This window comes from Plodia interpunctella, chromosome 13 (assembly GCF_027563975.2).
Source record: "Plodia interpunctella isolate USDA-ARS_2022_Savannah chromosome 13, ilPloInte3.2, whole genome shotgun sequence".
In the NCBI taxonomy this organism is placed as follows: domain Eukaryota; kingdom Metazoa; phylum Arthropoda; class Insecta; order Lepidoptera; family Pyralidae; genus Plodia; species Plodia interpunctella.
Genome location: NC_071306.1, coordinates 4,066,378 through 4,089,789, shown reverse-complemented (window position 1 = coordinate 4,089,789; position 23,412 = coordinate 4,066,378). Strand labels below are relative to the sequence as shown.

Below are 23,412 nucleotides of genomic sequence, written 5' to 3'. Positions count from 1 at the left end.
ATTTGTTGAAAATAAAATATCCGTTCAAAGCTATACATTCCAAAGTAAAACATTTTATTAAACACAATAATATCAGTTCTTTCTTACAGTAGTCTTGTAAGAAAAAACAGATATTATTATATAAGTATAAATTTTTAGTGGTCTGTATTTAAAACACATGTCTAGTATTAATGCAATTTTATTCAAATTCTATGATTATGATACATCAACAATATAACAGAGTATTTATTCGTATTACATAGATACAAAAAGTTCAATAATATGTATAATTAAACGACCCGGTGAGATCGTGTCGAATGCAGTTTTAAAATACTTATAAGTATTATGATGCCTTTAATGCACAGACTACAAATAAAGACATAGTTTTGTGCACCTCAGGCAATGGCACTCGTGGAAACAGTAGTGCAGCTATGACTTGTAAATTCCAAGGTTCGTTTACATGTAACAATAAATTTTACAACCTGCCGTAAGTCCCGTGTGCAACGGATTGGACCCGTAGTTTTAATTGTAATGTATAGTGACACGGGCTCCTATAGAACAGTAATGTATTCAGAATGTAAAGAGCTTTTTGTAGTAATTTGGATACTTATAATTTTAATGTTTCCGATTTGGTTACTTAATATTTTTCTAATTTATGTAAATTGTATGGTTACACAAATATAAATTGATATACATTACCAACATTATATTTAGCGATAACATAACAGATCACATAGCTAGCTAGTGTAGTAAGTTTAGTTAGGCTCAATAACGTGGTTTGCGGTCTACTGAAACCACTGATGCAACATTAAACGAATTTCATATAAAATAGTTTGATATGACAACCTATACCATTTGAATACTATTTCAAATTTAGGAATTTCGGAGCTTCCTAAATATCAGTTTTTTCCGTATTCGGCTGGATATAAACAAAATTTTAATAGTCAAAACTAGTATTATAAATGTAAAAGTATGTTTGTTTGTCCTTCTTTCACGTCAAAACAGATAATTGGATTGAGGTCATTTTTGTTGTGGAGATAGTTTCAATTCTGCAGAGTGACATGGCCATTTTTTATAATAAGCCGGAGCCGGAGCTGCGGACAACAGCTAGCTAATTAATACTAAAGAAGACATCTTTAAAATTTTTAGTAGTGTTTAACGTACGAATGATTACTTTGGATTCGTTGATTTCATGTGGTGAAAGTTTCCAGGATTTTAAATATCGAACAATAAAATAATATTCAAGGATGACATACATACAATCTTTAGATTTCTGAAATTTGCCACGAGTCCTCGCAACTACACCTTTACAATTTGGTTAAAAAACTCTAAGTTTCTAAATAACATCATATTCATATGATTAACAGGAATCGATTTCTGCATTAGGCTACAATATCAGGCAATGTAGACAGTTGTCCAATTTACCTATTAGCTAGGTAGGACTTATTTTGAATGACCAATTTATAGTTTCTTGACCCACAGTGACAGAAAGGTGAATAATATAAATATAATCGAAGTCACCATAGTTATTAGAACCAACGTTTGAAACAACATGGGCGATAGGATGTCTATAAGCACATTATGTATAATTCTTTATATGAAAAAATATAGTTTGGAAATTTAAAATATAAAATACATCATTGTAAAGTAATAGCCATTTAGGATAAATATCATAATTTTAACACTTTTGATTATGCATTACAAAAATAAGCAATAATTACGAATCAACTATACAACTAAAACTTACAATACGATAAATTCATTGATGATGGTTAGAAAATTCATTTAAAAAAAATGTAGGATTTTGCCTAATACAATAGTACAAAATATTGGCAAGTAGAAACTAAATAGACTTGAGAATTTAATATACAGCTTATAAAATTATAATACAAAAATATTAATTGCTTACTGTTAACATTGAGATTCGATTCATAAAGTGAGCGAAAGCAACCAATTCGTAAAAAAATGCTAATGGAATGATTTAGTTTAAATAGTCAAGTGTGATTATTACGGAATGTAATTTTAGTAAAAAAAAAACAATTTTCGCGTATACTTTCTTACCGTTTCGTTCGAAAATCTGAACAGGGTTCGATAATGGTACAGAATTACGATACAACAAATAAACATTGAAAATATGTTGTTATCGGTTATCTCATATCTACATAACTTTAATTATCGCATCTGTACTACATAGCTTAATCAATAAGTCAACTATATAAGTTATAATAATTATATTCCAACGACGCCAATAATAAAATCTTTGGTTTGCTAAAATACAACGATTTCGTTCTCTTTCTATCTTCAACAGCAGAAAGAGAAATATCTATCTAGTATATCAAAAGTGCACAATAGGCTAGTTTTTAACAAGTCTTATTAGATATATTTTTTAATATCAAAAACAACAATTTGTATGGAAATTGTATTCCAGTGATGTCGAAGTGATGACACTTTTCCGTGTCAAAAGCATTCTTAATAAGAATTAGAAAATAGTTTAATCATGTACCTAAATAAATGATCAACTGAAATGTCATTATTTTTAGTGTTTTGTTTTTTTGTGTCAAATATTTTATATATTGTCTAGGAATCATCCTAATTATGAACTGGTTATAAAATAAAGTTCAACATTTCACCTTAAAGAATAAAATTTAGGAAGACAATCACAACATTTTCCCTAATCATAACAATGTGTACAGTGAAATTTGGCAGCTGAGGGGTGAAGTTTGTATTTAGAAAAGCCTCAAAATTTTGGAAATCTCTAATAGTACAACGATTTCAATAGTAAATTTGACAGTGAAGTCGAAAATTAGTATATATATTTTAGTAACTTAGGAACAATTTAACATTTCATTCGAAGCAGAACAAGTAGTGATAATATCGGATTATACCATAGTAAAATTTTATTAGATTTAATAAACACAATTCGCGATTAAGAATGCTATAGATATAATAGGCCGCAAAAATGCGAGTGTAAAATGTACTCAATATATTGGGTCCTACAAATCTTGCAATCATCGTACGAAATTCATTATTATTATATACATTGGCATCATCGTGTTCGAAATACTTTATTACAGACCGATGCCTTCAACGCATAATTTTGTAAGTGACAAAAAATTACATTTTAAGATGAGTATGATATTTGTCAATCACATGACACCTCTGACAACAGCGTGAACAACCTCACGTTCGCGTCGCGTATTCCCTCATTGATATATTTCGACATCTAAATATATATAAAAAATCAGGAATATATAAATGCTGGCAACATATGGATTTTGGTTACTTACAAAATTATGCGTAGGCAGGCATCAACATGTCACATGTCAACGTTAGTTCGATGGAAGTTAAGCTTTCAGTCGATTTCACGTCGTCGGGTTACCACAGCCAACGCCGTCTTGTGATGTTTAGGCTTCGTCAGTCGCTCGCCTGTTCGCCTGGAAACATTATTACAGGTAGTGATACAGTCTACTATGTCTTTATCGCTCACAGGGCTCGCAGAGAAAAGGCATGAATTACGAAACTGATTGCGGACTCATTGGTGGAACTGAGATTACTTAACTGAGAAATAATGTCATTATTACAATAATAATAATATAATAATCGTCAGATCAAGGACTTATACAAAATAAATAAAATTATTATAAACTAGCGGCCCGTCCCGACTTTCCTCGGATAAAAACATAATAAATTATATAACATTCTTCAGGAACCACACTATCTATTGATGAAAACCACATGAAAATTCGTTCATGAGTTTATCGCGAACAGACAGACGCGGCACAGGATTTTATTATATGCAAGGATAAGGATAATTTCATTAAAATATCTACCAGCGTTATTGTTGTGCCTGCGCACGAGTCTCTCCGGGTGGGAGTGCGCCAGCTGCGTGTAGTCTCTAAACACCTCGTTGTATGTGTCGTCGTTTGATGACATTTCGCTTTCGCGCATTTCTTCGTTCAACTTCGTCAGTCGCAGTCTGGAAATAGAAATTATTTCCTCATCAACTTACTCCTTCGTCCGCCCCTTTTCACATTCGAGGTCAGTGAACATGTTGATATAATAATATGGCTATTTACGCAGATTATTTTAAAAACTATTTTAAATATAGTTATTTTTTTAAGTCTCTTAGCTCCACCGAAGCAGAGCCATCAAAAATTATAAAGACTCATTTGTGTGTTCCCCTCCACGGAAATCTTTAGTAAAAGGCGAAAGATTTATACGTGTTGAAGGGAAACCAGAGTTGGCGCTTTAGTCCCACCGAGCGAACCCTACTAATCGCGAAAACAACACCATAGCGCGTTTCAACAATTCATGTTTTGAAGCAGCGCCATCTAGTGTGCATTTGAGAGACTAAAATTGAACAAGTTATTGTTTTATTTTATCCAAATATAACTTCATAAGAACATATTACTAGTTTAGTCGTAAATTTGAGATTGTCTAGTCGCCGTTGTTGAACGAATGATTGAACATCGAGTGAAGCCGTGCATATTTAACAACGCTTGACTTGCCGCTTCTTAAATACATTGACAAAATGGCTACTGGACAAATGTTTTATAGTGTTAAAGAATTATGGAGCATAAATAATCTAACTCTTTTTTTACATGTTGAAATTATAATATTATTATAATTTGAATAAATACCTATAATGTATGTTGAATTTGCACAAATGTTTGCAAGTCAGTTTGCAGATTGAATACATGAAACTATTCTGATGTATCATCTATCTCAACTGTGTTCTGGCAAATAAACATTTCTGATTTCTTTGTATAAGACTAGCCGCCGTCCCTACTTTGCTCTGGTAAAACAAATAAATTATACACCTAAACCTTACTCAGGAATCACACAATACATATATTGGTAAAAACCGCATGACAACTTGTGCAGTCGTTTTTGAGGTTATCGCGAACAGACACACAGACGCGGTAGAGAACTTTGTATTATAATATGTAAAGATAGGCCGGGAAGTCGTATGGAAATTCAAGAAAATATTTATTCACTTATTGACATGAAATATTTACTTCAAACTAAGTGGAAACTTGATAACGCTAGCTTGTTGTCATTTGTTTTCAATTGTTTTTGTCTAAGTGTTGTTTTAATGTTTCGACGCATGTGATCAGTTGCCAAATACATTTCTATTTATAAATAGGTAAAAATAACTAAATCACTGTAGCGAACCCTTGAAATAATATTGTCAATGTTGTACTCTGACCGTTGTCTGTGTGAACTTTAGGTTCTACTAGCGCAATCTAGCGAAAAAAAATCATGTAAACTACTAGGAAATTAAATCAAATTTGACTTACAGGGTAACAATATCAGCGTTGGCATGTTTGACCGCGATGTCCAGCGGGGTCTGTCCCTCGTTGTCCGTGATCGATTGGTCCGCGCGGTACCGCAGTAACAGACATACCTACAAACACAGGGGAACAATATTTTGTTACAATTTTTTTATTTAAGTACACAAGGCTTTTAGGCCACAAGGCCCAGTAGTGGGATTTAAACAGCTAAAAATTAAAAGAAAAAAAAACTTTTTGAAGAAAAGCTTTTATTTAAATGGTTCAAAAAGAAGAAAATATTTTTTTACTTTAAAATTTTAACTATCAACTTATAACCTCATTATACACAATTTATATCACCAAAAAAGCTTGTCGCGAGATTTACTTGTGTAAATAAACTAGTACCTCTATTTAATTGAGTAAAATACTTATAGGTAGGTACTTAAATAACAAATTGCCTATAGATGGTAAACGAAGTAGGACATTCAGAGGCAAAATGGGTGGCCTAAACCCAACGGTGGTGAAAAGTGGGATATGATAACATTGAATAATTTCCAGTTAAAACGGACAAACACAGATCATACAAAAATGGAAACATATAAATTGACCGATTTTTATGAAATTTGGCATACGGATAGATAAATAAAATGGAATAAAACAATGAAGTTAACAGAATCTACGGCTTATATCTTTCACCGATTTTTTTACCTGTCCTGTGTGTCCGGCCTCTGTGGCTAGATGCAGAGCAGTTTTCCCATCCTCGTCCTGTACGTTCAGTTTAGCTCCGTTCAGAAGCAGAAACGAACACGCCATTACTGAACCCTGAAATAGATAAAATTGGAATTTTTTATATATGGCCTCATCACTTCTCACAGCTACCGTTTCTCACAATTTAGTCAACCGTGACTACGTCGTATTATAGAAAACTAAAAATATTTCTTTTGCTTTTCGCTAAGAAATAAGAGAAATCGATAAAAATGTGAGACGGCGCTAGTGTGCGGACACAAAGTTTCGTGCGGGGGTACCGATATTATTATTTATGGTCGATTCTCAGAGCGTTTCGACGGCCGCGGCCGCGCTGTATTACGATCCGTCAATTTTCTTGAGAAAGGGATCATTTTCAAAACCAGTCATTCATAAAATTGTAATTAGCACAAACAGATGAAATTGTTTGAAAGTGAAATAGTAACGAGGAGTCCGTACGTACGCCGAGCACGGCGTGGTGCAGCAACAGCGGCTGACGCGCGTCCGCGCCCGCGGCCAGCGCGCCGAGCATCACGCGCGCGCTGCGAGCGCGAGCGGCGCGCCGCAGTACGGCCGACGCCGACAGCCCGCTCATGTCCTCCGTCACCGCGTCTGTCACACCACTAACACGTCACGACTACTTTCAAAACGAAACTTCTTCACATATTTGACAGTGCAAGTGCCATTTTTTTCTGTCCGTAATATGCAAAAGGATTTAAACGACAGATTTTACGATCTATTTATCTTTTATGTCTATTATCAAAGATTTAAGCCGTCCTCGCAAGATCGATGACATTCAGCCGTTCATCATTTGCTACACTGGCAACAAGGTTATACTACTCAATAATTTGTTATAATTATAATTTGTCATTTTGTTGAACAAAAATAAACTCACCCGAATCGTCCCGGTCCTCTTCTTCAGTGGACTCGTGATCGGAAGGCAAACTAAGGTCAATACTCCTTTCATTTGACAACTCTTTGCCGATCACCAAAATTGGACTATCCGGATCCGATTTACTTGAACTTTCCGAAACTAAAACATAATAACAAAAATATAAATGCTGTAGTATTTTTATCAACTACTTAGTACAGTTACAAAATTAAAACTTAACCACACTTGAAAAGTTATTAACAAAAAAACTTACTGTAAAGTTTTGAAACTCCTCCTTCTAATATAACCTCTTATATTCGTACTCCTCATAACCGAGAGTCGTGACCATGTGTAATGTAATGTTACATTACACATGGTCACGACTCACGGACACAACGACTTATTTATATAGTAGTTACAAATAAACATTTACCACTAGTGTTGCTGTTCACGTCACTCTTTTCATCGTTTATGGTCTCCGGAAGTGTGGGAGGCGCACGTGTCCTGAAAAATAATGTAGTTTTAATTTTAACTGCCTATTAGGGTGACGGTAGATTCCGATAGATCCCAATACTCTCTAACATTTCTTTTTGCTTTAAAAATTCTTTAAAATGTGTTGTTGAAATATATAAAAAATAGTACTCGCGCGTTTATCATACATTTCTTGTTATGGTAACGATACTTTCATTTCTTGGTACGATACTATTATTGCAGTATATAGTGGATACCTGCGGCGTGGACGGCGCACGGACCAGCGCCGGGCGGCGGACGCGTGGTCGCGGACGATGTCCTTCACGAACGACAGGTGCACGTACTTCGCGCGGATCCACGCTTCGCGCACTGACCTGTTCGAAATATTGGATTTTACTAGCTATACAAACATTTTAGTTGCATGTTTGTCAAAATATTCGACTTTCAGATAGATTTTTTGAATAAACTTTAGAAGTGAATTATTTTATGCCGTGTTTTTGTGCCGCTCAAGAACATTATTATGACCTGGTTGACCCACCTTCACACTCAAAATAAAATATAGTGTTAAAATTGGTAAATTTAGTTCCCGGTCTTAAGAATGGGGTCACAGTTCCGTTCCTATTTTACAATGTGCTATTTCATAATTTACTTTATAAATTAACAAATTTTAAAATTGTTATGACTTATACAAAAAATCCATCATATGAAAAGAAGTTATGAAAATAGACTAAAAGTAAAATGTTTGTAATTATTAAAGTCCAAAGATATTTAGCAACAACTTCATCATATTAATATTTTAATAGCTTTTTATTCCACTAAAATAACAAAAGCATAGAAGAATACATTTTTTACGTTATCACTCGTTTTGTAACAAACGCTTACGTTTCGCAATCTGGCGTTGCTCGCGTGACGGTGGTGCCCTCTGTGTTAGCCTCGTATATCAGGTTCACTACTTTATTACCCAACTCTGCCATTACCTGTGACAATTCAGAAAATATTATTATTGTGTTGTCTCTATTATTGTGATCCTAAATAATACATTCCAAAACGCAAAATCGGCATTTGCATCGGCCGACCAATCGGCGTTAAGGTTAATCAAAAAATATCACCCAAAAATGATTGTTAATGGTGTGATTGTTTCACTTATGATTTCATATTTGTGAGATTCTCAATGAGGTGTCAAATCAAAAATTTGTCCGCTTAGATATTATTCTTGTCGATGAAAACCTTTACCTTGATTATATCCGGTTCCCAGTCGTCTAACGTGAGCGATCTAACTTTGCTGATGTGGACTCCCAGGGACCTGTGTATGCCTGAACATTCTGCAAAAAAATTAATACAGTATATATTAGTGGCAACTATAACTAATCTGCTAATTGTCTTGTGTTTTAAAATCGATTTTTCTGTATTTTATACTGGTTTGAAAGAAAAACACTAAATTTGTTGGACGATTCTCTTCTCGCGCAAATTGTAAAAGTATATCAAGGGAAAAGGCTCCAAACTGGAGATTTGATAGGCTAACAATCTAACGGCAAACAATTCGCCAAACTTTGGCGGTTCCAATGTACACTGCGGGTTTTTGTTGCGGTAAAAACCCACACATACAATCTACCCTATGTACTTCGGCATGTGTACGAGTTCGGCGGTAGTGTATAACCGGAATAGTACGCACCAATACAAAGTGTGATCCCGAGATTGATGCTCGCCCATCTCGGATTGGGGCTGCCGCAGTCGCAGCAGTTGTTGTTCCCGGGAATGCTCAGTAGTTGCTCCCATATTCTACAACAACATTAATCTATAGTTTCGAGTGTCCAAACAATTTTATAGTAATATGTTATACCTATCACAGAATACTATACCCCTCTCTCATTAAGAGACCCAGATCCACTTTAGGGTCACTGAGACAGGAGTAAATAACTTATTATAAAACCGATTCCTTTATTTTATTTTTTGGGCATCTAATTTACAACTCGCTTAAATATACATATATAATTGCAACGCCTGGCAAGATGCTATGTCGTTATATGTAAATAGAATTAAGCCATATACATATGTAATGCAATGAAAATAAATAAATGAAATTAAGCACCAACCTAACTTTCTTCATGCGCACATTGGTGACGTTATCACTGTCGTTCCTGTGCTCGTCCTTTACTAACACGAGTTGCGACTGAGTGTTGTCCCGACTCTGCCCCTGTTGTATAGCTGTTCGTATCCCGTTCTGCAACGCAGTGATCCACGCGTTCAGCATCTCTTCAGAGTCAGCTTGTAGCATGTGGCTTCTGAAAATTCAAAGACATAATTAAAGATGTCGGACATCCTAACCTGTTTGTAACCTCTTTCTACTCAACCAATCTTCTTGAAATTTTGCATTCATGTAGTTTGAAGTATGGAGCAGAACACAGGGTACCTTTCATTCCGGAAAAATAACTGTGCCCGGGGGAAATTTCCGCAGCGAAGACGTGGGCAAAAACTTGGCGGACCGTGACATACAAAATAGGCGTTATAAAATTGGATTTATATTTATAAAGAGCGACTGGAAGACAGTAATTGGTGTAATAAATTTGGTACTCCAGCAAAGTTCAGTGTGAAACTGAATACATTCAGGTTGCTTTTATATGTATATGAAACATAGTGTCTTCAATAGGTACGTACTTGGATGGGGATAAAACTTCGAAGCAAAACCGTCTCTCTCCATCCAGCACTGGCTTCACGGTACATAGTCTCAAGTCATCTTCCATTGACGTCACATTTAACTCGCCCGTCCGTTTTCTGGAAAAATAAACATTTTTTATCTCACTCTAATTTAATGGTGAATAATTAAATGGCTTATTGGCATGAAGTGGACGCTATTGCCTAATAAGGAATGGTTAAATATACAGAAACTTTTGCTATGTCAAATATATGAAACTAGCTTATGCACGCGGCTTCGCCCGCGTGAATTTCTGTACGAAAGCGGAACAGACATACAAACTTTCACCCTTATACATATAGTCATTTCGGGGTAGATGTTTGAAAAAAAAATGTCCAATGGTTGAACAAGGGTCTCTAATTACATCCATACCAAATCTCATCTAAATCAGCCTAGTGGTTTTGCCGTGAATAGATAGACCGACTTTCGCATTTATAATATTAGTATGGATATTAGTATATATTTATATTATACTTCTTATTTTATTTTTACATCATATGGTATTCCTTTCGGCAAAATTAAAATAAATATTCTTTTATTAGCAAATATATTTTTAATTCTTTCAATGATGAGATTAATTAATTCTGAAATCTAAGTACCAAAACTAATTTTACTTTAATTAAAACTAAAATGAGAAAATATTAATACGGGAAACTCATTAGTTAATCACAAACTGTCAATAATTACAAACTGACAAGTACCGCTCGACGGATACAATAACAAGTGTTTCCGTATTAATATTTATATGAATACTTTCGTTTGTACAAGATGAGGACAATATATTGTAGTAATAAATTCCCATGATGCCAGTAGTAGCAACACTGTAATCTGAACTTTCACCACAAATAGCGACATTGTGCCGACATGCGAAAAAAGGAGAATCTGACATTTTCAGATTGAGTCATTATACATATTCGACATCGTAATTTTTTGACGATACCGAATTTTTGTACGACTCATTTTCGAAAAAATATCAGATGCGTCTTTTTTTTTTCTTTCTGACGACAGTTTAAAAAAGCATTAAGCGAGTTTGTATGTGTTGATGTCACAAACACCGAATGAAGTAAGCGCCGCACATATTAAACATATCTTCAAAACGCAATTAAAACTACACACGGGATTTAATGAGCCGCGCTGGGATTGTTCAATTGTTAATTAGGCCTTCGCGCGTATGATAATTTATTCGATGAATTTTAAGAAAGTGCGTGGGCACAAAAACTATCAAGAATTTAGTGTTTACTCATTTAACAAAAAAAGTAATGCTAGTGAATATCAAGATGTTATTTCCTTATACTTCCTGAAATACAATCAAATTTCCGGATAAAAATAATAAGTCATCATTTCTCTTACGAATCGTTAAGGCATGAACATAATAGTTTTACGAATTATCCTTCAAATATATTAAAATGATCAACACAAAAAGATATACTTATGTATATATTGCTAATTAAGTAATTACAGAAGTCACTACTTATACATGAAGGTAGACTATCAATCGACTCGCGATGATCGAAAAATGAAGTCTGATTTCTAATTTCGAGGCTGCTTATAGCTGTCAATTATAATTATACACGTACTTAAAGGCTTTACGTACAACTACTTGATTATTATTCAAGAACTACTTTTTCTATGCGATTGTTTGATCACAATCGTCGCAGATTATCTCGCATGATGTATTTGAAATTTCAAGGTCCAAGAGAAAAAATGAATAACAAGTTGTGATGAAGTAGCATGAGGTTTTCACTATTGCTATTGCTAAATGTTTTTTCAATTGGGTACTAAGTTATGAAAATAGAATGGACGCTGGAACAAAACATATTAAAATGTAACGAAAGCCTAAACAATGGTTTAGTCAAAATGTTTTGTCTCTAACCCTCTTCCCAATATATCGATTTTGAAAAACAACATAAAACTAATAACTAAAATAAATTTAAGCGTTCGTTAATTTTTATCGAATAAAACGATAAGAATCGAGTACGTATCACAATTTAGACGTGTCACAGTGCGGATGTCTGCGATAGTGATAAATGCTTAGATTTACTTGCGTATATGGTTCGTCTGCTTGCGACCCGGAATGCTGGAAAGGTTACGTCACAGAGTTTAAAAGTATACGCGAACAAACCTGCATAATAAATGCTTGTAATCGTTCATAAGAACATGACATATACGTAATATTTGCAAAAATTTAGCCATGTCATAAGTGTGGCTAATATTTCCAATCACTAACTAGCGTTACAACATTGTAAATAGCCAAATCGCTTACCTATACACCAGTCTATTGTCATACAAATAGAACCATCTTCTGTTCCATGTTTTGAACGCGTTTGATGTCCGTTTGAACAAGTATCCTTGCATTCTTGGCAAGTTTTTAAGACACGGGCTCGCCAGGGAACCGTCTTTGCAATCGCCGTCCGCCTGGTTGGCGTTGCAGCTCGGCAGTACTGTGTCTTTACTGTTGACAATCGTGTGCCGATTCTCCATCTCTTTGTCAAGTGACTTGGTGTCGTTACGCATTGTTGAAACCTGAAAATTTCATCATTAAACGTCGGTAATTGACGATTGCTCATACTTTCACATTTACAGGAATTGCAAATCGTTAACGATAGTGTGAGGAAAAATTAATGTGCTAAATCATTCCAAATAACCTAATTTACATCTATATCATAATTACCTAATATTACCATTCAAATAATTATATTTTACTAACGAATTATACTAGTATTTACTCTTAGAGAAAAAATATTTTACAATAATGTTTTGAAACACAATTTTAATAAAAGTTTTATCTAAATTAAAATAAAAAGTGGTTATAAACAATACAATGTACGAGTACTTTAACGTGTAAAAAATATCCTAAATGATGTCACCTAAGCTGCAATACAGTCATAGTTCGACAAGTTGCAAATGTTAATCTTCATTTACAAAGATAATGACTCATAGCTATAATTCGTTTTTGTGAAATGAAGGAATTTCTAAAACAAAGTTATACGCACTTCGTCGGCAGTGGTTTTGAGGAAGGGCTCCAAGTCTTCAGACAGGTCGGCGCCTTGATGGTAGTAGGTGCAGCACGCTTGTAGGTACGACAGGAACTGTAAGACAGAACGACACGCCTTATTAATATTCATAACTTATAACAACCTTCAACTAACTGCATCCGACGATATATCAACAACATTACGGCATAATTATCATGGCCGTTTTAGTTTTAGTTTGTAAGATTAGATTTATGTAAACACTATTCCATATTAACATAACATAACGTAAATAAAATTCGGGAAAGCCTTTAGAACCTTGAATTTATTTTTTATACTTGTTTAACGTGCCAAAATAAAAGAATGGTTTGTGTTACGTGCCAAAATAAAAGAATGGTCGTATTTATTTACTTCATTGTTACTGCCAAGAAAGTTGTTGTGTGTAATAACCACGACCCTCAGTCATGAGGAAATACGACTCTTCACTAAATATTATACTAGTAAATAAATTCTATAACAAAATACTTATATACATTTCTCATGACTATAAAAACTATTTATATTACTTATACAGTTATACTAGTTATATTTATTTAGCTAATTAAATCTAATAAGTAAATACTTTATCAACAATTTGACAACAATATAAAAAAACATGAAAAAAGTAATAGAAAATCAACAAACACTTTTATATGTCAGTATGTCACAAGTTTTCAGCCAAATATAGATAAAACATTATGCCAAATCACCTTTTACAGACACGGCGGACGGACTGAATTCGTCACAGACTCACTCAACTATAAACACTGTTATTCGCAAAAAAAAATGATTGCAACACAACACAATACATAACTGTTTGAAGATGGCTCGTCCCGTTTAGGCGGGGACACAGTTGCAACTGTCTAAGCTGTCACGCTCAACCGTGGTAGGACATTGCAACCAGACGCGCTAACAGAATCTAAGCTTAACAGTGACTAATACGATCATGATAACTTATCGCCAAAAATCGAATTAAGGTCGGCGCCCCACCTAGCTTAGACTATACAAATCAAACAATAGAACAGATAAGATTTGCACAGTTTAAGGAAAGATGTAGTACTTAATTATGGTTTACTTTTTAATGGACGACTATCATAATGAGGTTTATTGAGTTTTATTCATTAATTGACAGTATCTATTCTTAACATAACGACAATCATCTTTGAAATGAATGAATCAACATTAGTTCATAAATTATTAGTTCATTCCCGTGGAAATTTTGAGATAAAATATAGCAATCTTGGATAATGTACCTTTCAAATGGTGAAAGAATTTTTGAAATCGGTTCGGTAGTTTTGGAGATTACCGGCCTCAAACATACAAACTCACAAAGTCACAAACGCTTACCTCTTTATAATAATAGTATAGATTACAGTTCTAGAATAAATTAGTGATCATCCGAATTATGTATTTTACATTGCATCCAAGAAAGTCAAGTAGTTCATTGTTATCATAATAGACATATGAGGGTCGGCATATTCGACATTACCGCCTGCCTAAGTTAATCCGTAATTGCCCGACTTAGTTACCCAGGATTTGTAAATTGGGTAGATTGCAACGTTTTGTAAACTGGTAGATAGTTAATGTAGGTACACTGGAAAGAATATAAGAAGATAAATTATATAGCACGGATATACGCAATTAAGTATACATTTTTATCCCAGAATTCCCACACTTTCGTTCCTTAACAACAAATATATTTTTAAGTTTTAGCATATAGTAGACAGTCAACTAACTTGGGCGCAAAAAACTTTTAATAACGTTTGACTACTATATATATTATACTAGTTTTTGTTAGTTTACTGGCGTAAAAGTTGTTTCATGTTGCTGGGGGACTTTCGAGTCTTATCTTAGTACTAATTTCTCAAAGAATCTACATTACAAATTCAGTTTTCTACGTTTAGTGGTTATATTGCCAGTTACAGAAGAATCTTAATTATATTGACTATCATAACTTCGGCATATATTGAACTAATACGGAAGACATAGGTAAAATTGTGCAAAAAAAATAAAGTGCATACTGCCAGGGGCAAGTTGGTAATCATTACACCGTCATGATCCTAATAGCAGTCACGCACTGTTGGCTCGCCCGGCCCAGCTACAATTGACTACCAGTTGTTTTAATATGACTCCACACGTCATACAAAACAATTACAACATACAACGATTGGTTCTAGGTATCTCATGTTATTTCTTATACAAAGTAATTTTAAATTGGATAATATAATAAACAATAAAACATCATTTCACGGCATCATAAACCCATCCCGTACGCCATCATTCTTTGAACTTAGACTATGTTGAATTAGATGATATTTTTTCATTGGCTGGAAATTGGGATTGGCGTATCGCATTTTCCAGGCAATGAAAAAATTGCATCAACCTTTACGCGGGGGCATAATATGCTGTTATTCTATTAACCGTATTACAAAGGTAAGGAATGTAGTCTTCACATGATTACTGTAGATTTGCGTTATTACGATGAAATTAAGCCCTCTATAAAATTGGATCTATACATGTAATCGTATGGATGAGATGACTCATGTTATAATATGTCGTTTTTAATACGAAAAAATACATACCGCTCAAAACAGTGAGCACAAGTTCCCACGTAACACTAGCGATTGTAATCAAAAGCAGTTAATTTCAATATCACGCGTTGTTTTCCTAATAATAGAGTTTAAAGTTGCCTGTTTAGTTTACTTCACATGCAATGCAACCGTGCGTGCAGGGAAGATCCTGCACTGCCATAGAATTTTCCTTAGGGTCTATTATTATAGGAATACTTGCATACATAAGCGGTTGGTAGCATAACTATGACGTCATTCGATGTTAATTAAAATAAGCAAACACGAGACTCCTGTAAACAAAAAATACAGCGGGCCGATAGATATGTACTTAATGGCCTTGTCTTTATTGTTGTGTTGCACGCGATTTTATTCACTCTTTGTTAGAAAGACAATATATTATCTTCAAATTATGGAGCGGTCGATATGACAACATACATAGAAAAAAAGACTTAGGAGGCTAATTAGCCATAAAAAATCTTTTAATAGAATAAGAGAGAAAGAAAGGGGGCGGATCTAGTCTATAATTTAAAATATATCTTGCATTTTTTATAACCAAAAACGTTTCTTTGTTGAATTTAGTACAGTGCCGCGACACAACTACTGGTGAAATAGTTTCTTATAAGAATGTAAATAAAATAACCCACCTAATATAAAAAATAAAACCACTTACTTTAACAAGGACACATTCACATAATATAAACACACACACAATATTCACATAATATAACAATATATCAATGTTCACATAATATGAACGGCAATACTGTAAGTTTGAATAAATATGGGATGATCGTTTCGTTCACGAATATAAGGCTTCGACTGAGCATAACGAATATGCAATCAAGTTACATAATAAAAATAATATAGAGAGTGAAAGCGTGCGTGACGTCACATGCGCTGCAAACTCACGAGTTTCGATTTTCGCAAACCCCTAGAGACTGGATTTTTGTAAAAAACTAAAGTACCAGGGAGCCCGAGTTCCGCTCCTTATTTTTTTACGGAACGAACGAAAAATAGAATTTTCCCAGCCATGGGACCTAACTCAATTTTTTTTGCCGCCGTAACTATTCATAATTATCTGCAGCCCTCCGTGACCGCTGGGTATAGCCTTCTTGTTATCATAATGCCAGCAAATGTTTCTTGTGAAAAAATGCAATTTTAAAAATAAAGTTTTATTGGTCACTCTTAAATCCTCTTTTATTTATTAATTCAAACTTTATTTACCAATACGGTACAAAGGGCGGACTTAATGCTAAACGCATTCTAGTTTTCTTTCTCTGATATTCTTTAGTAGATAACAATTAGCGTAAACATGAGTTCCTCTCTCGTGGCATATATATGCCACATACACGCGATGTGTTACAGTTTTGGCAAGGTCGAATAAAGAAACAAATTGGTATATGCACATTTGAAATGAAAGTGCTAATCATGAACCTTCCAGTTTTATTTTCTATTAATCTGTAAATGTTTATTTTGAGGGAATCGTAAACAAATAAAAATATCTTGAACGTCAATTCAGTGTGACCCGAGCGCCCGCTAATTATTCATGAAACCAATATCGCCTTTAATACGTATTCACTTATAACAATTTGTACGTTTTATTACTAATTTTGCTTAATCTCTTATCTAGTCAGTTATCAATTGTTTCATTTGAATGTTATCTAAGTGTAGTATTATAAAATAAATAACGGAAATTTAGTAATGCTAGTACTTACAAGATAAGGAGATAACAATGAATACAGAAATTTAATTTACTCTGGTGTATAGAGGTGACAAAAATCTTATGACTATGAATCGGTTCTAATATGAATAGCTCAAAATAATATCATGAAAATAGCATGGATTTATTTTACTATGATGTTGTCCATTATCAGAGTAGAATAAATGTTTACGTGTTTAAGTTTTCATTGGACATTACAATTCAACTTGTACATTTATACAAGTTGTATGTGATATTGATTTTAAAAATTATCATATGTTGAAATGGATACTTTTTAAGTGCTTAAACAAATGAGGTGTAGAGCGTGCAATACGACTACTCCTTGTCTCGCGTTGAAAGCGGTCCCGACCACATTCAGTTACTTTAGTTACCCGGCAAAGTGTGCACTCCACACAAGTCATCATGTAGTGCATCACTCACATCATCATGCAGCATGGTTATCTTGTGTTTGTGGTCCAGAGCTGTGTGTCGGAAACACGAGCGAGTGCCCACCATTAGGTTGACGATCCCTGCTTCAAGAGTAACTCACCGTGGCAAGCACCTCATGTCGTTTCCTAGCTTGCAACATGGTGATCTTGTGCACGTGGTCAAGAGCAGTGTGTCGGAAACACGAGCGAGTGGCCACCAGCAGGTTGACGATCTCTTCCACATCGCCGGCTTTGCTGCGTGACACCTGATTGGAAATAATTTATAAAATTTGAAACATTTTTTTATAGTTATTAGATTGTATTATTCATTTAATCTCGTTTATTGATTATATTTTCTAATACAATTTCGACTTACCTGGGAATTTCTTGTTAAAGCTATGTCCAGATCATTTGAAATTTTGTCAAAGTGATGTTTACTCTCCTTAACACCTTTTATATCCCTGAAAGAAAGTAACACAGTTGTGATTGCCGTTTAGCTATTTTCATTAGCTAGGTACCTTGTTGATAGTATCGTTGATTAACTTCAGGTCATTGATTGTCCAATAGAAATTTAAAAAATAATCCTTAAAACGATGCAGCCTGATAATTATATGAGGAATAAAGTTATTCTAAAATCCTTAGATACAGAGACTTCGGGGTGCAGTAGAAAAAACTTTTTGCGGCAAACAAACTTAAATTTAACTTACGATTCGTGAGTAAACATTAATTAAACAAAAGGTTATTTGCATGCATGAATATGGAATAGTATACGACGGGCAAAAACAGGCGGTCGTCACGACATTATGATTATCCGTATTCGTATACGGTTACGGGTCAACAAATAAATCAATTAAAATAGGACAGTGAGTCAGATGCTATAATCTAGTTTTAGGAAGTCGACGACCCCTGAAACTATATTTATCTAAGTATGTCTGATTTTAATTCACGTTTTTTTTTCGACTTTTCTCTCCAACCACCTCCAACCCACTAACGCTTTTTTCAGTGTTTATATAAAACGACTCACGATTTTTGACCGGAACTCACCGGTCAGAACTAAAATTATTCCATAACGAATAAAGTGAACAACTACTAAAATAATGCCTCCCTTGGGATTTTTACCTAAAGATAATATAAAGATAATAGCGGTAAAAAAGTTTCCTACAATAAGAAATAAAACTGAAACAAGACTCTTTTAGCAGTTTTTATTTTGATGTATAAGACAGAAACACAGAGGAGACTTCGTTAATGGTTATATTTTAATATGAAAAAATGTTTGATAGTGTAACTGGATGCTCACTTAATATGGTTCCAAAAGTAATATTTTAGTCTGTGTGTCAGGAGTACCTATGTGAAAAACGTTCTTAGAACCTAGATACCCGCAGTTTGTTTATATACACCAATTTAAACAATAAACAGAGGAGATACAAAATGATTGATGGTACCTTCATATAGGTATAGCACGAAAGCAGACAGGATGCAAAAACGTCTGCGTATCTACATCGCTCATAATTATCGATTGTACGCATGATTCATTATGTACTGGATTCAATGAGCTATGTTTTTCCTTATTCATGTGTAACATGAATACATGAAATATAAACGGCACCTCAGTACAATTCTGTGGGAATTTCGGGAATCTACGTAAATGTAAATCTAATCCAGGTACCTAATTTTTTACTGATTAAGAGTTGGGTAGAGAGTGATGGGGAGGTCCATGCTTGCTATAAATCTACAATACAGAATTCGTAACATAGCGACGATAAATACGGAAAACGATATCAAAAAGCGTGTTTATGAGACTCGAATGGAATTTCATGGGGAATTTGGGTTCATCAGTTCGGTTGAGTAGGGCACCGACATAGATGTAGGCCATCACTATGTCAGTGCCCACATTGATGAATTGATAAAGCAAAGTTTAGGCCATTCGAAATATAGATGGGTTGTTAACTCAAATAATGAAAATAGCTTGGTAATTGTGGATTGTGTTAGTAGATTGCGGATTGAGGAAGGCTGCCTCATGCCGTAGAAAATAAAGGGCTGCCGATGATAACATAAATGTACTCGTAAGCTGTCCAGACATATAAAAGGAGGATATATAAACTGCTCCTATTCGGCGGGTAGAAACAACAAGCCAAATAACGATAAAATATATACAAAGCTCTAATAAATCTGGAATTATTGGTACTTCATTATTATTTTATACTGAGAGGGCATGTATTGCCAGTTGAGTAATAAGCAAAATTTTCATTTCACTACTTAGATTTGTATGGAACTCTGGTATAGTTATCAACAATAGTTTTTCATAAAACTGTCCTACATTCTTTATTTTTTTTTTCATTAGAAAGAACAAAAATATATTTGCAAAAATTTTGAGTATATACCAATTGGTGTTAAAATAAAATCTTACATGTTTTACCTATTATGGGTATGTAAAAATAAATAAATAACAAAAAACAATTCAATGAATCCTCAATACAACAACAGCTACACAACAGAATTCAATGAGCATTCATTTTCACAAAACAATATATACTTACTTTATATTACAAATTGATATGAAAAATTAAAAATAAAATAAATTTTATGAAATTGTCATTAAAACAACTTACACTTTGATGAAGGCAGTGAGATTCTTGAGTACAGTCCGTGATGCCTGATCCAGCAATATAGAGTGAAACTTGTTCATTTCTTGCAATGCATGTATCATGCGGTTCAGTGTTGTCATCACTGCAGGGTCTTCTGAGAAACTTCCACTTAAATCCCACAGTGCGTTTGTAAAAGTCCTGAAATACAACATTTTTCTGAGACATTCACAACCATTACAAATATATTATATTTTCCTTTTACAGTTATTTATGTCCCACTTCTGGGCAAAAGCCTAAACATAAACAATATTTAAATTTTTTCTATGGTAAATCTTCAATGAACAGGTAAAAAAAACTTCTATGAGCCTTTCTGGCCATGTGTAAGTGAAATGGAAATAACTTTTTCTTATTTTTGGAGCGCAATCTGAGTTTATTTATATATCACTGATTTCCAAATGTATATAGTATATTAATATATCACATTGGATTTCTGATTATCAATGTGTAACTATCATTATAATATTTTTACTAGTAGTACCAGAGATTCTACACATGTGAAGAAATAACTATTCAATTTTATCATACCAGTATAAATTCATAGAGTATTGTTCTTTTCATTAGTTATATATCCATCTCATTTTAGTGCTCAGAACAATAAAACACTCAATGAAATAGCATAGCATTTTATTTCATTTCCTATCTATTCTATCATTATCTAAATGCAGGTTTCTTTGTCATGACAATCAATTTTTATTTAGGAAAGCATGCTCTCCTAAATAAAAATAAGTTATGCTCAAGCTGCAATATGATGTGGTATAAGCTCAATGATTAAACTTTCGTTACTTACAAATAAGATTTGAAAAGATAATTTTTGTCAAGTTCTTGGGCAAAAAGAAAAATGATACAGATAAAATGTGAATTTTAACCAATGTTTTCCATAAAATAAACAATAATCTAAGTTCGTATAATTAAAGTGAATTCTTACTTGTCAGCTACTGTACTATAGCAGTATCCATATAGCATCCACTTATAAGAAAAATTCAATAGAAATCGGATATAAATAAAAAAAACAGATAGAAATTGCAAATGTTTATACACTAATTTGATTACTATAATCTAATATATAGTCAATGTCATATTGTAAATAGCATCAGTCCTGTTTTTATTAATATAATATATGAAGAGGCTAGATATAAAATAATTAGATATTTAAAGCATTCAAGCTTGTTCTTTCATTTCTATGAACATTGAACAAAGAAAACTTTACTTTTACTGATAAGGACAAATACTAGGTAACATTTATTATATCTAATAAATAAAGACCATTCAGAAAATTTATAATCTCTTGTACTTATAGGTATCTATAAGAAGAATAATAAAAAGAAAGTAGAACAACACTTACCCTCTATGACTCATGTATGTTTTGCCAGATTCTATCATAATACTACATGCTTTTAGAACTTTATCTAGCTTCTGTTCCAATGAATCAATGCTTGACTCTTCGGTCTCCAGCTGTTCCCTAAACAAAACAATAATACATTTTACAAATGATTCAATACAATCACGTACAATATTTTCACTTTCTTTAAAACTTTCATTGATACCTAAATTTGGGCGAATCTCTGAGGCACTCATCAAAATCTATTAATGGCTTCATTTTGGTAGCTTCGTTTGCGTAAATATTCACACAATTTTAGACCTCCAACATTGTTTTATTCCGAATATAATTGATTTGAAGATTTCAATTCAAGACCTTGCACATCAAATCCATTTGCATTTGACTTCACTTTTGACGTGTTAGATTTGACGTTTACTTTACTGACATTTTTTTTTCTAACCGGAAGTTTTTTTTTTCTTTTTTCTTTGTGTAACCGGTAGTTAATGGTCCTTTCGAGATGATTGGCGGGAAAACAGGGCGGATTTAAATTTTGATATCCTTTTCAAAAATTCATATCTTTATATTTCTGTGTAGATATTATAAATAATATATTGTAGTATAGTGTATATATCATTGCCGATAATTTGTAAGTAAGTTTTAAGCCTTTTTTATTACTTATGGATTTGGAGCCGGACCCGGATCCTCCGGATCCGAAAGATGATTCAGGAGATTTTGCTGATACTACCAATAGCATCTTCAGCAAACCTATGTTTTTTGTTGATGAATATGATCATTCAAATATTGCAGAGTTTGTTAACATCAAAAACAAAAAGAAAGAAAAGAAAAATAAATTATCTAATTCTTTCAAAACCAAACATACAGATAAGCAATTGTCAATGCGGCCACTGCAGCAGGCTCTGGTGTCAGAAAATTTGATTTTAAATAAGAAAACGCCAAATATCGCGGGTCCCCCCTTGCAGGTCGAATCTTCTCTCGAGCCTGCTTCAGTGACTCAAAGGGCACCTAAAGTAGCTGAATCTCCATATAGAACATTTTATATGCAAACTGACCCTGGTCCATATATGGTACAAGCAACTCTGATATCAGAACCCATGTCAGGTACCACACTGCATCCCCTGAAGTTTGGCAGCTTTTTGATGAAGAACGGATTAGGAAATATACTTCAGGACGGTATTAAACGAATAGGGAGGAACCGCATTTCAATTACTTTTAAAACATGTAGTGATGCCAACAATTTCTTAAATGTAATGTCCAAAAATTTAGATTATAAGGTTGCGATCCCAACATTCAATATTTGTAAGATGGGCTTGGTTAAGGGAATCCCAGTAGAATGGACCCATGAGGATATTAAAATGAATTTACAAATACCGGACGGGTATGGACCAATAGTTAAGTCCCGCAGATTGAGTAGGAGGACTGTAAACTCAGACTCAGTTTCATGGACTCCTACTCAGTCAGTGGTCCTAACCTTTGATGGACAGGCCTTGCCCTCAAGAGTTTATTCCTTCTTTTCGAGCATCCCCGTGGAACAATATATTTTTCCAACTATTCAGTGCTTCAATTGCTGCCGTTTTGGTCACACTAGAAATAACTGTAGGAGTAAACCGAGATGCAGCAAATGTAGTGGGGAACACAGTGGGCTCTCATGCCTGGTGACTGAATATGTCTGTGTCAATTGTTCTGAACCTCA

General features: G+C 33.9%; 1 protein-coding gene and 1 non-coding gene across 4 annotated transcripts; both read right to left on the bottom strand.

Moving 5' to 3' along the window:
- Window positions 1-162: 162 nt before the first annotated feature.
- Window positions 163-22,125, bottom strand: CenB1A (Centaurin beta 1A). 3 transcript variants are annotated; one of them, XM_053753303.1, is made up of 21 exons: window positions 21,928-22,125; window positions 21,726-21,842; window positions 20,348-20,521; window positions 18,115-18,199; window positions 17,861-18,004; window positions 13,024-13,119; window positions 12,294-12,553; window positions 12,072-12,107; window positions 9,994-10,110; window positions 9,432-9,620; window positions 9,011-9,117; window positions 8,572-8,660; window positions 8,221-8,315; window positions 7,596-7,712; window positions 7,301-7,371; window positions 6,892-7,029; window positions 6,460-6,608; window positions 5,961-6,074; window positions 5,280-5,386; window positions 3,810-3,955; window positions 163-3,413 (listed from the first exon to the last, which is right to left on the bottom strand). In XM_053753303.1, exons 1-21 carry the CDS (start codon window positions 21,978-21,980, stop codon window positions 3,394-3,396), a joined length of 2,424 nt encoding a protein of 807 aa, XP_053609278.1. In that variant the 5' UTR covers window positions 21,981-22,125; the 3' UTR covers window positions 163-3,393. The 3 variants fall into 3 exon arrangements, with proteins under 3 accessions (XP_053609278.1, XP_053609279.1, XP_053609280.1); XM_053753304.2 differs by lacking the exon at window positions 12,072-12,107 and having other exon boundaries at window positions 21,928-22,124; XM_053753305.1 differs by lacking the exons at window positions 21,726-21,842; window positions 21,928-22,125 and adding an exon at window positions 21,309-21,396.
- On the bottom strand, window positions 4,107-4,222 carry LOC128675094 (U5 spliceosomal RNA). The gene has a single exon (XR_008405230.1). It is a non-coding gene; the product is annotated as a U5 spliceosomal RNA (small nuclear RNA).
- Window positions 22,126-23,412: the final 1,287 nt, after the last annotated feature.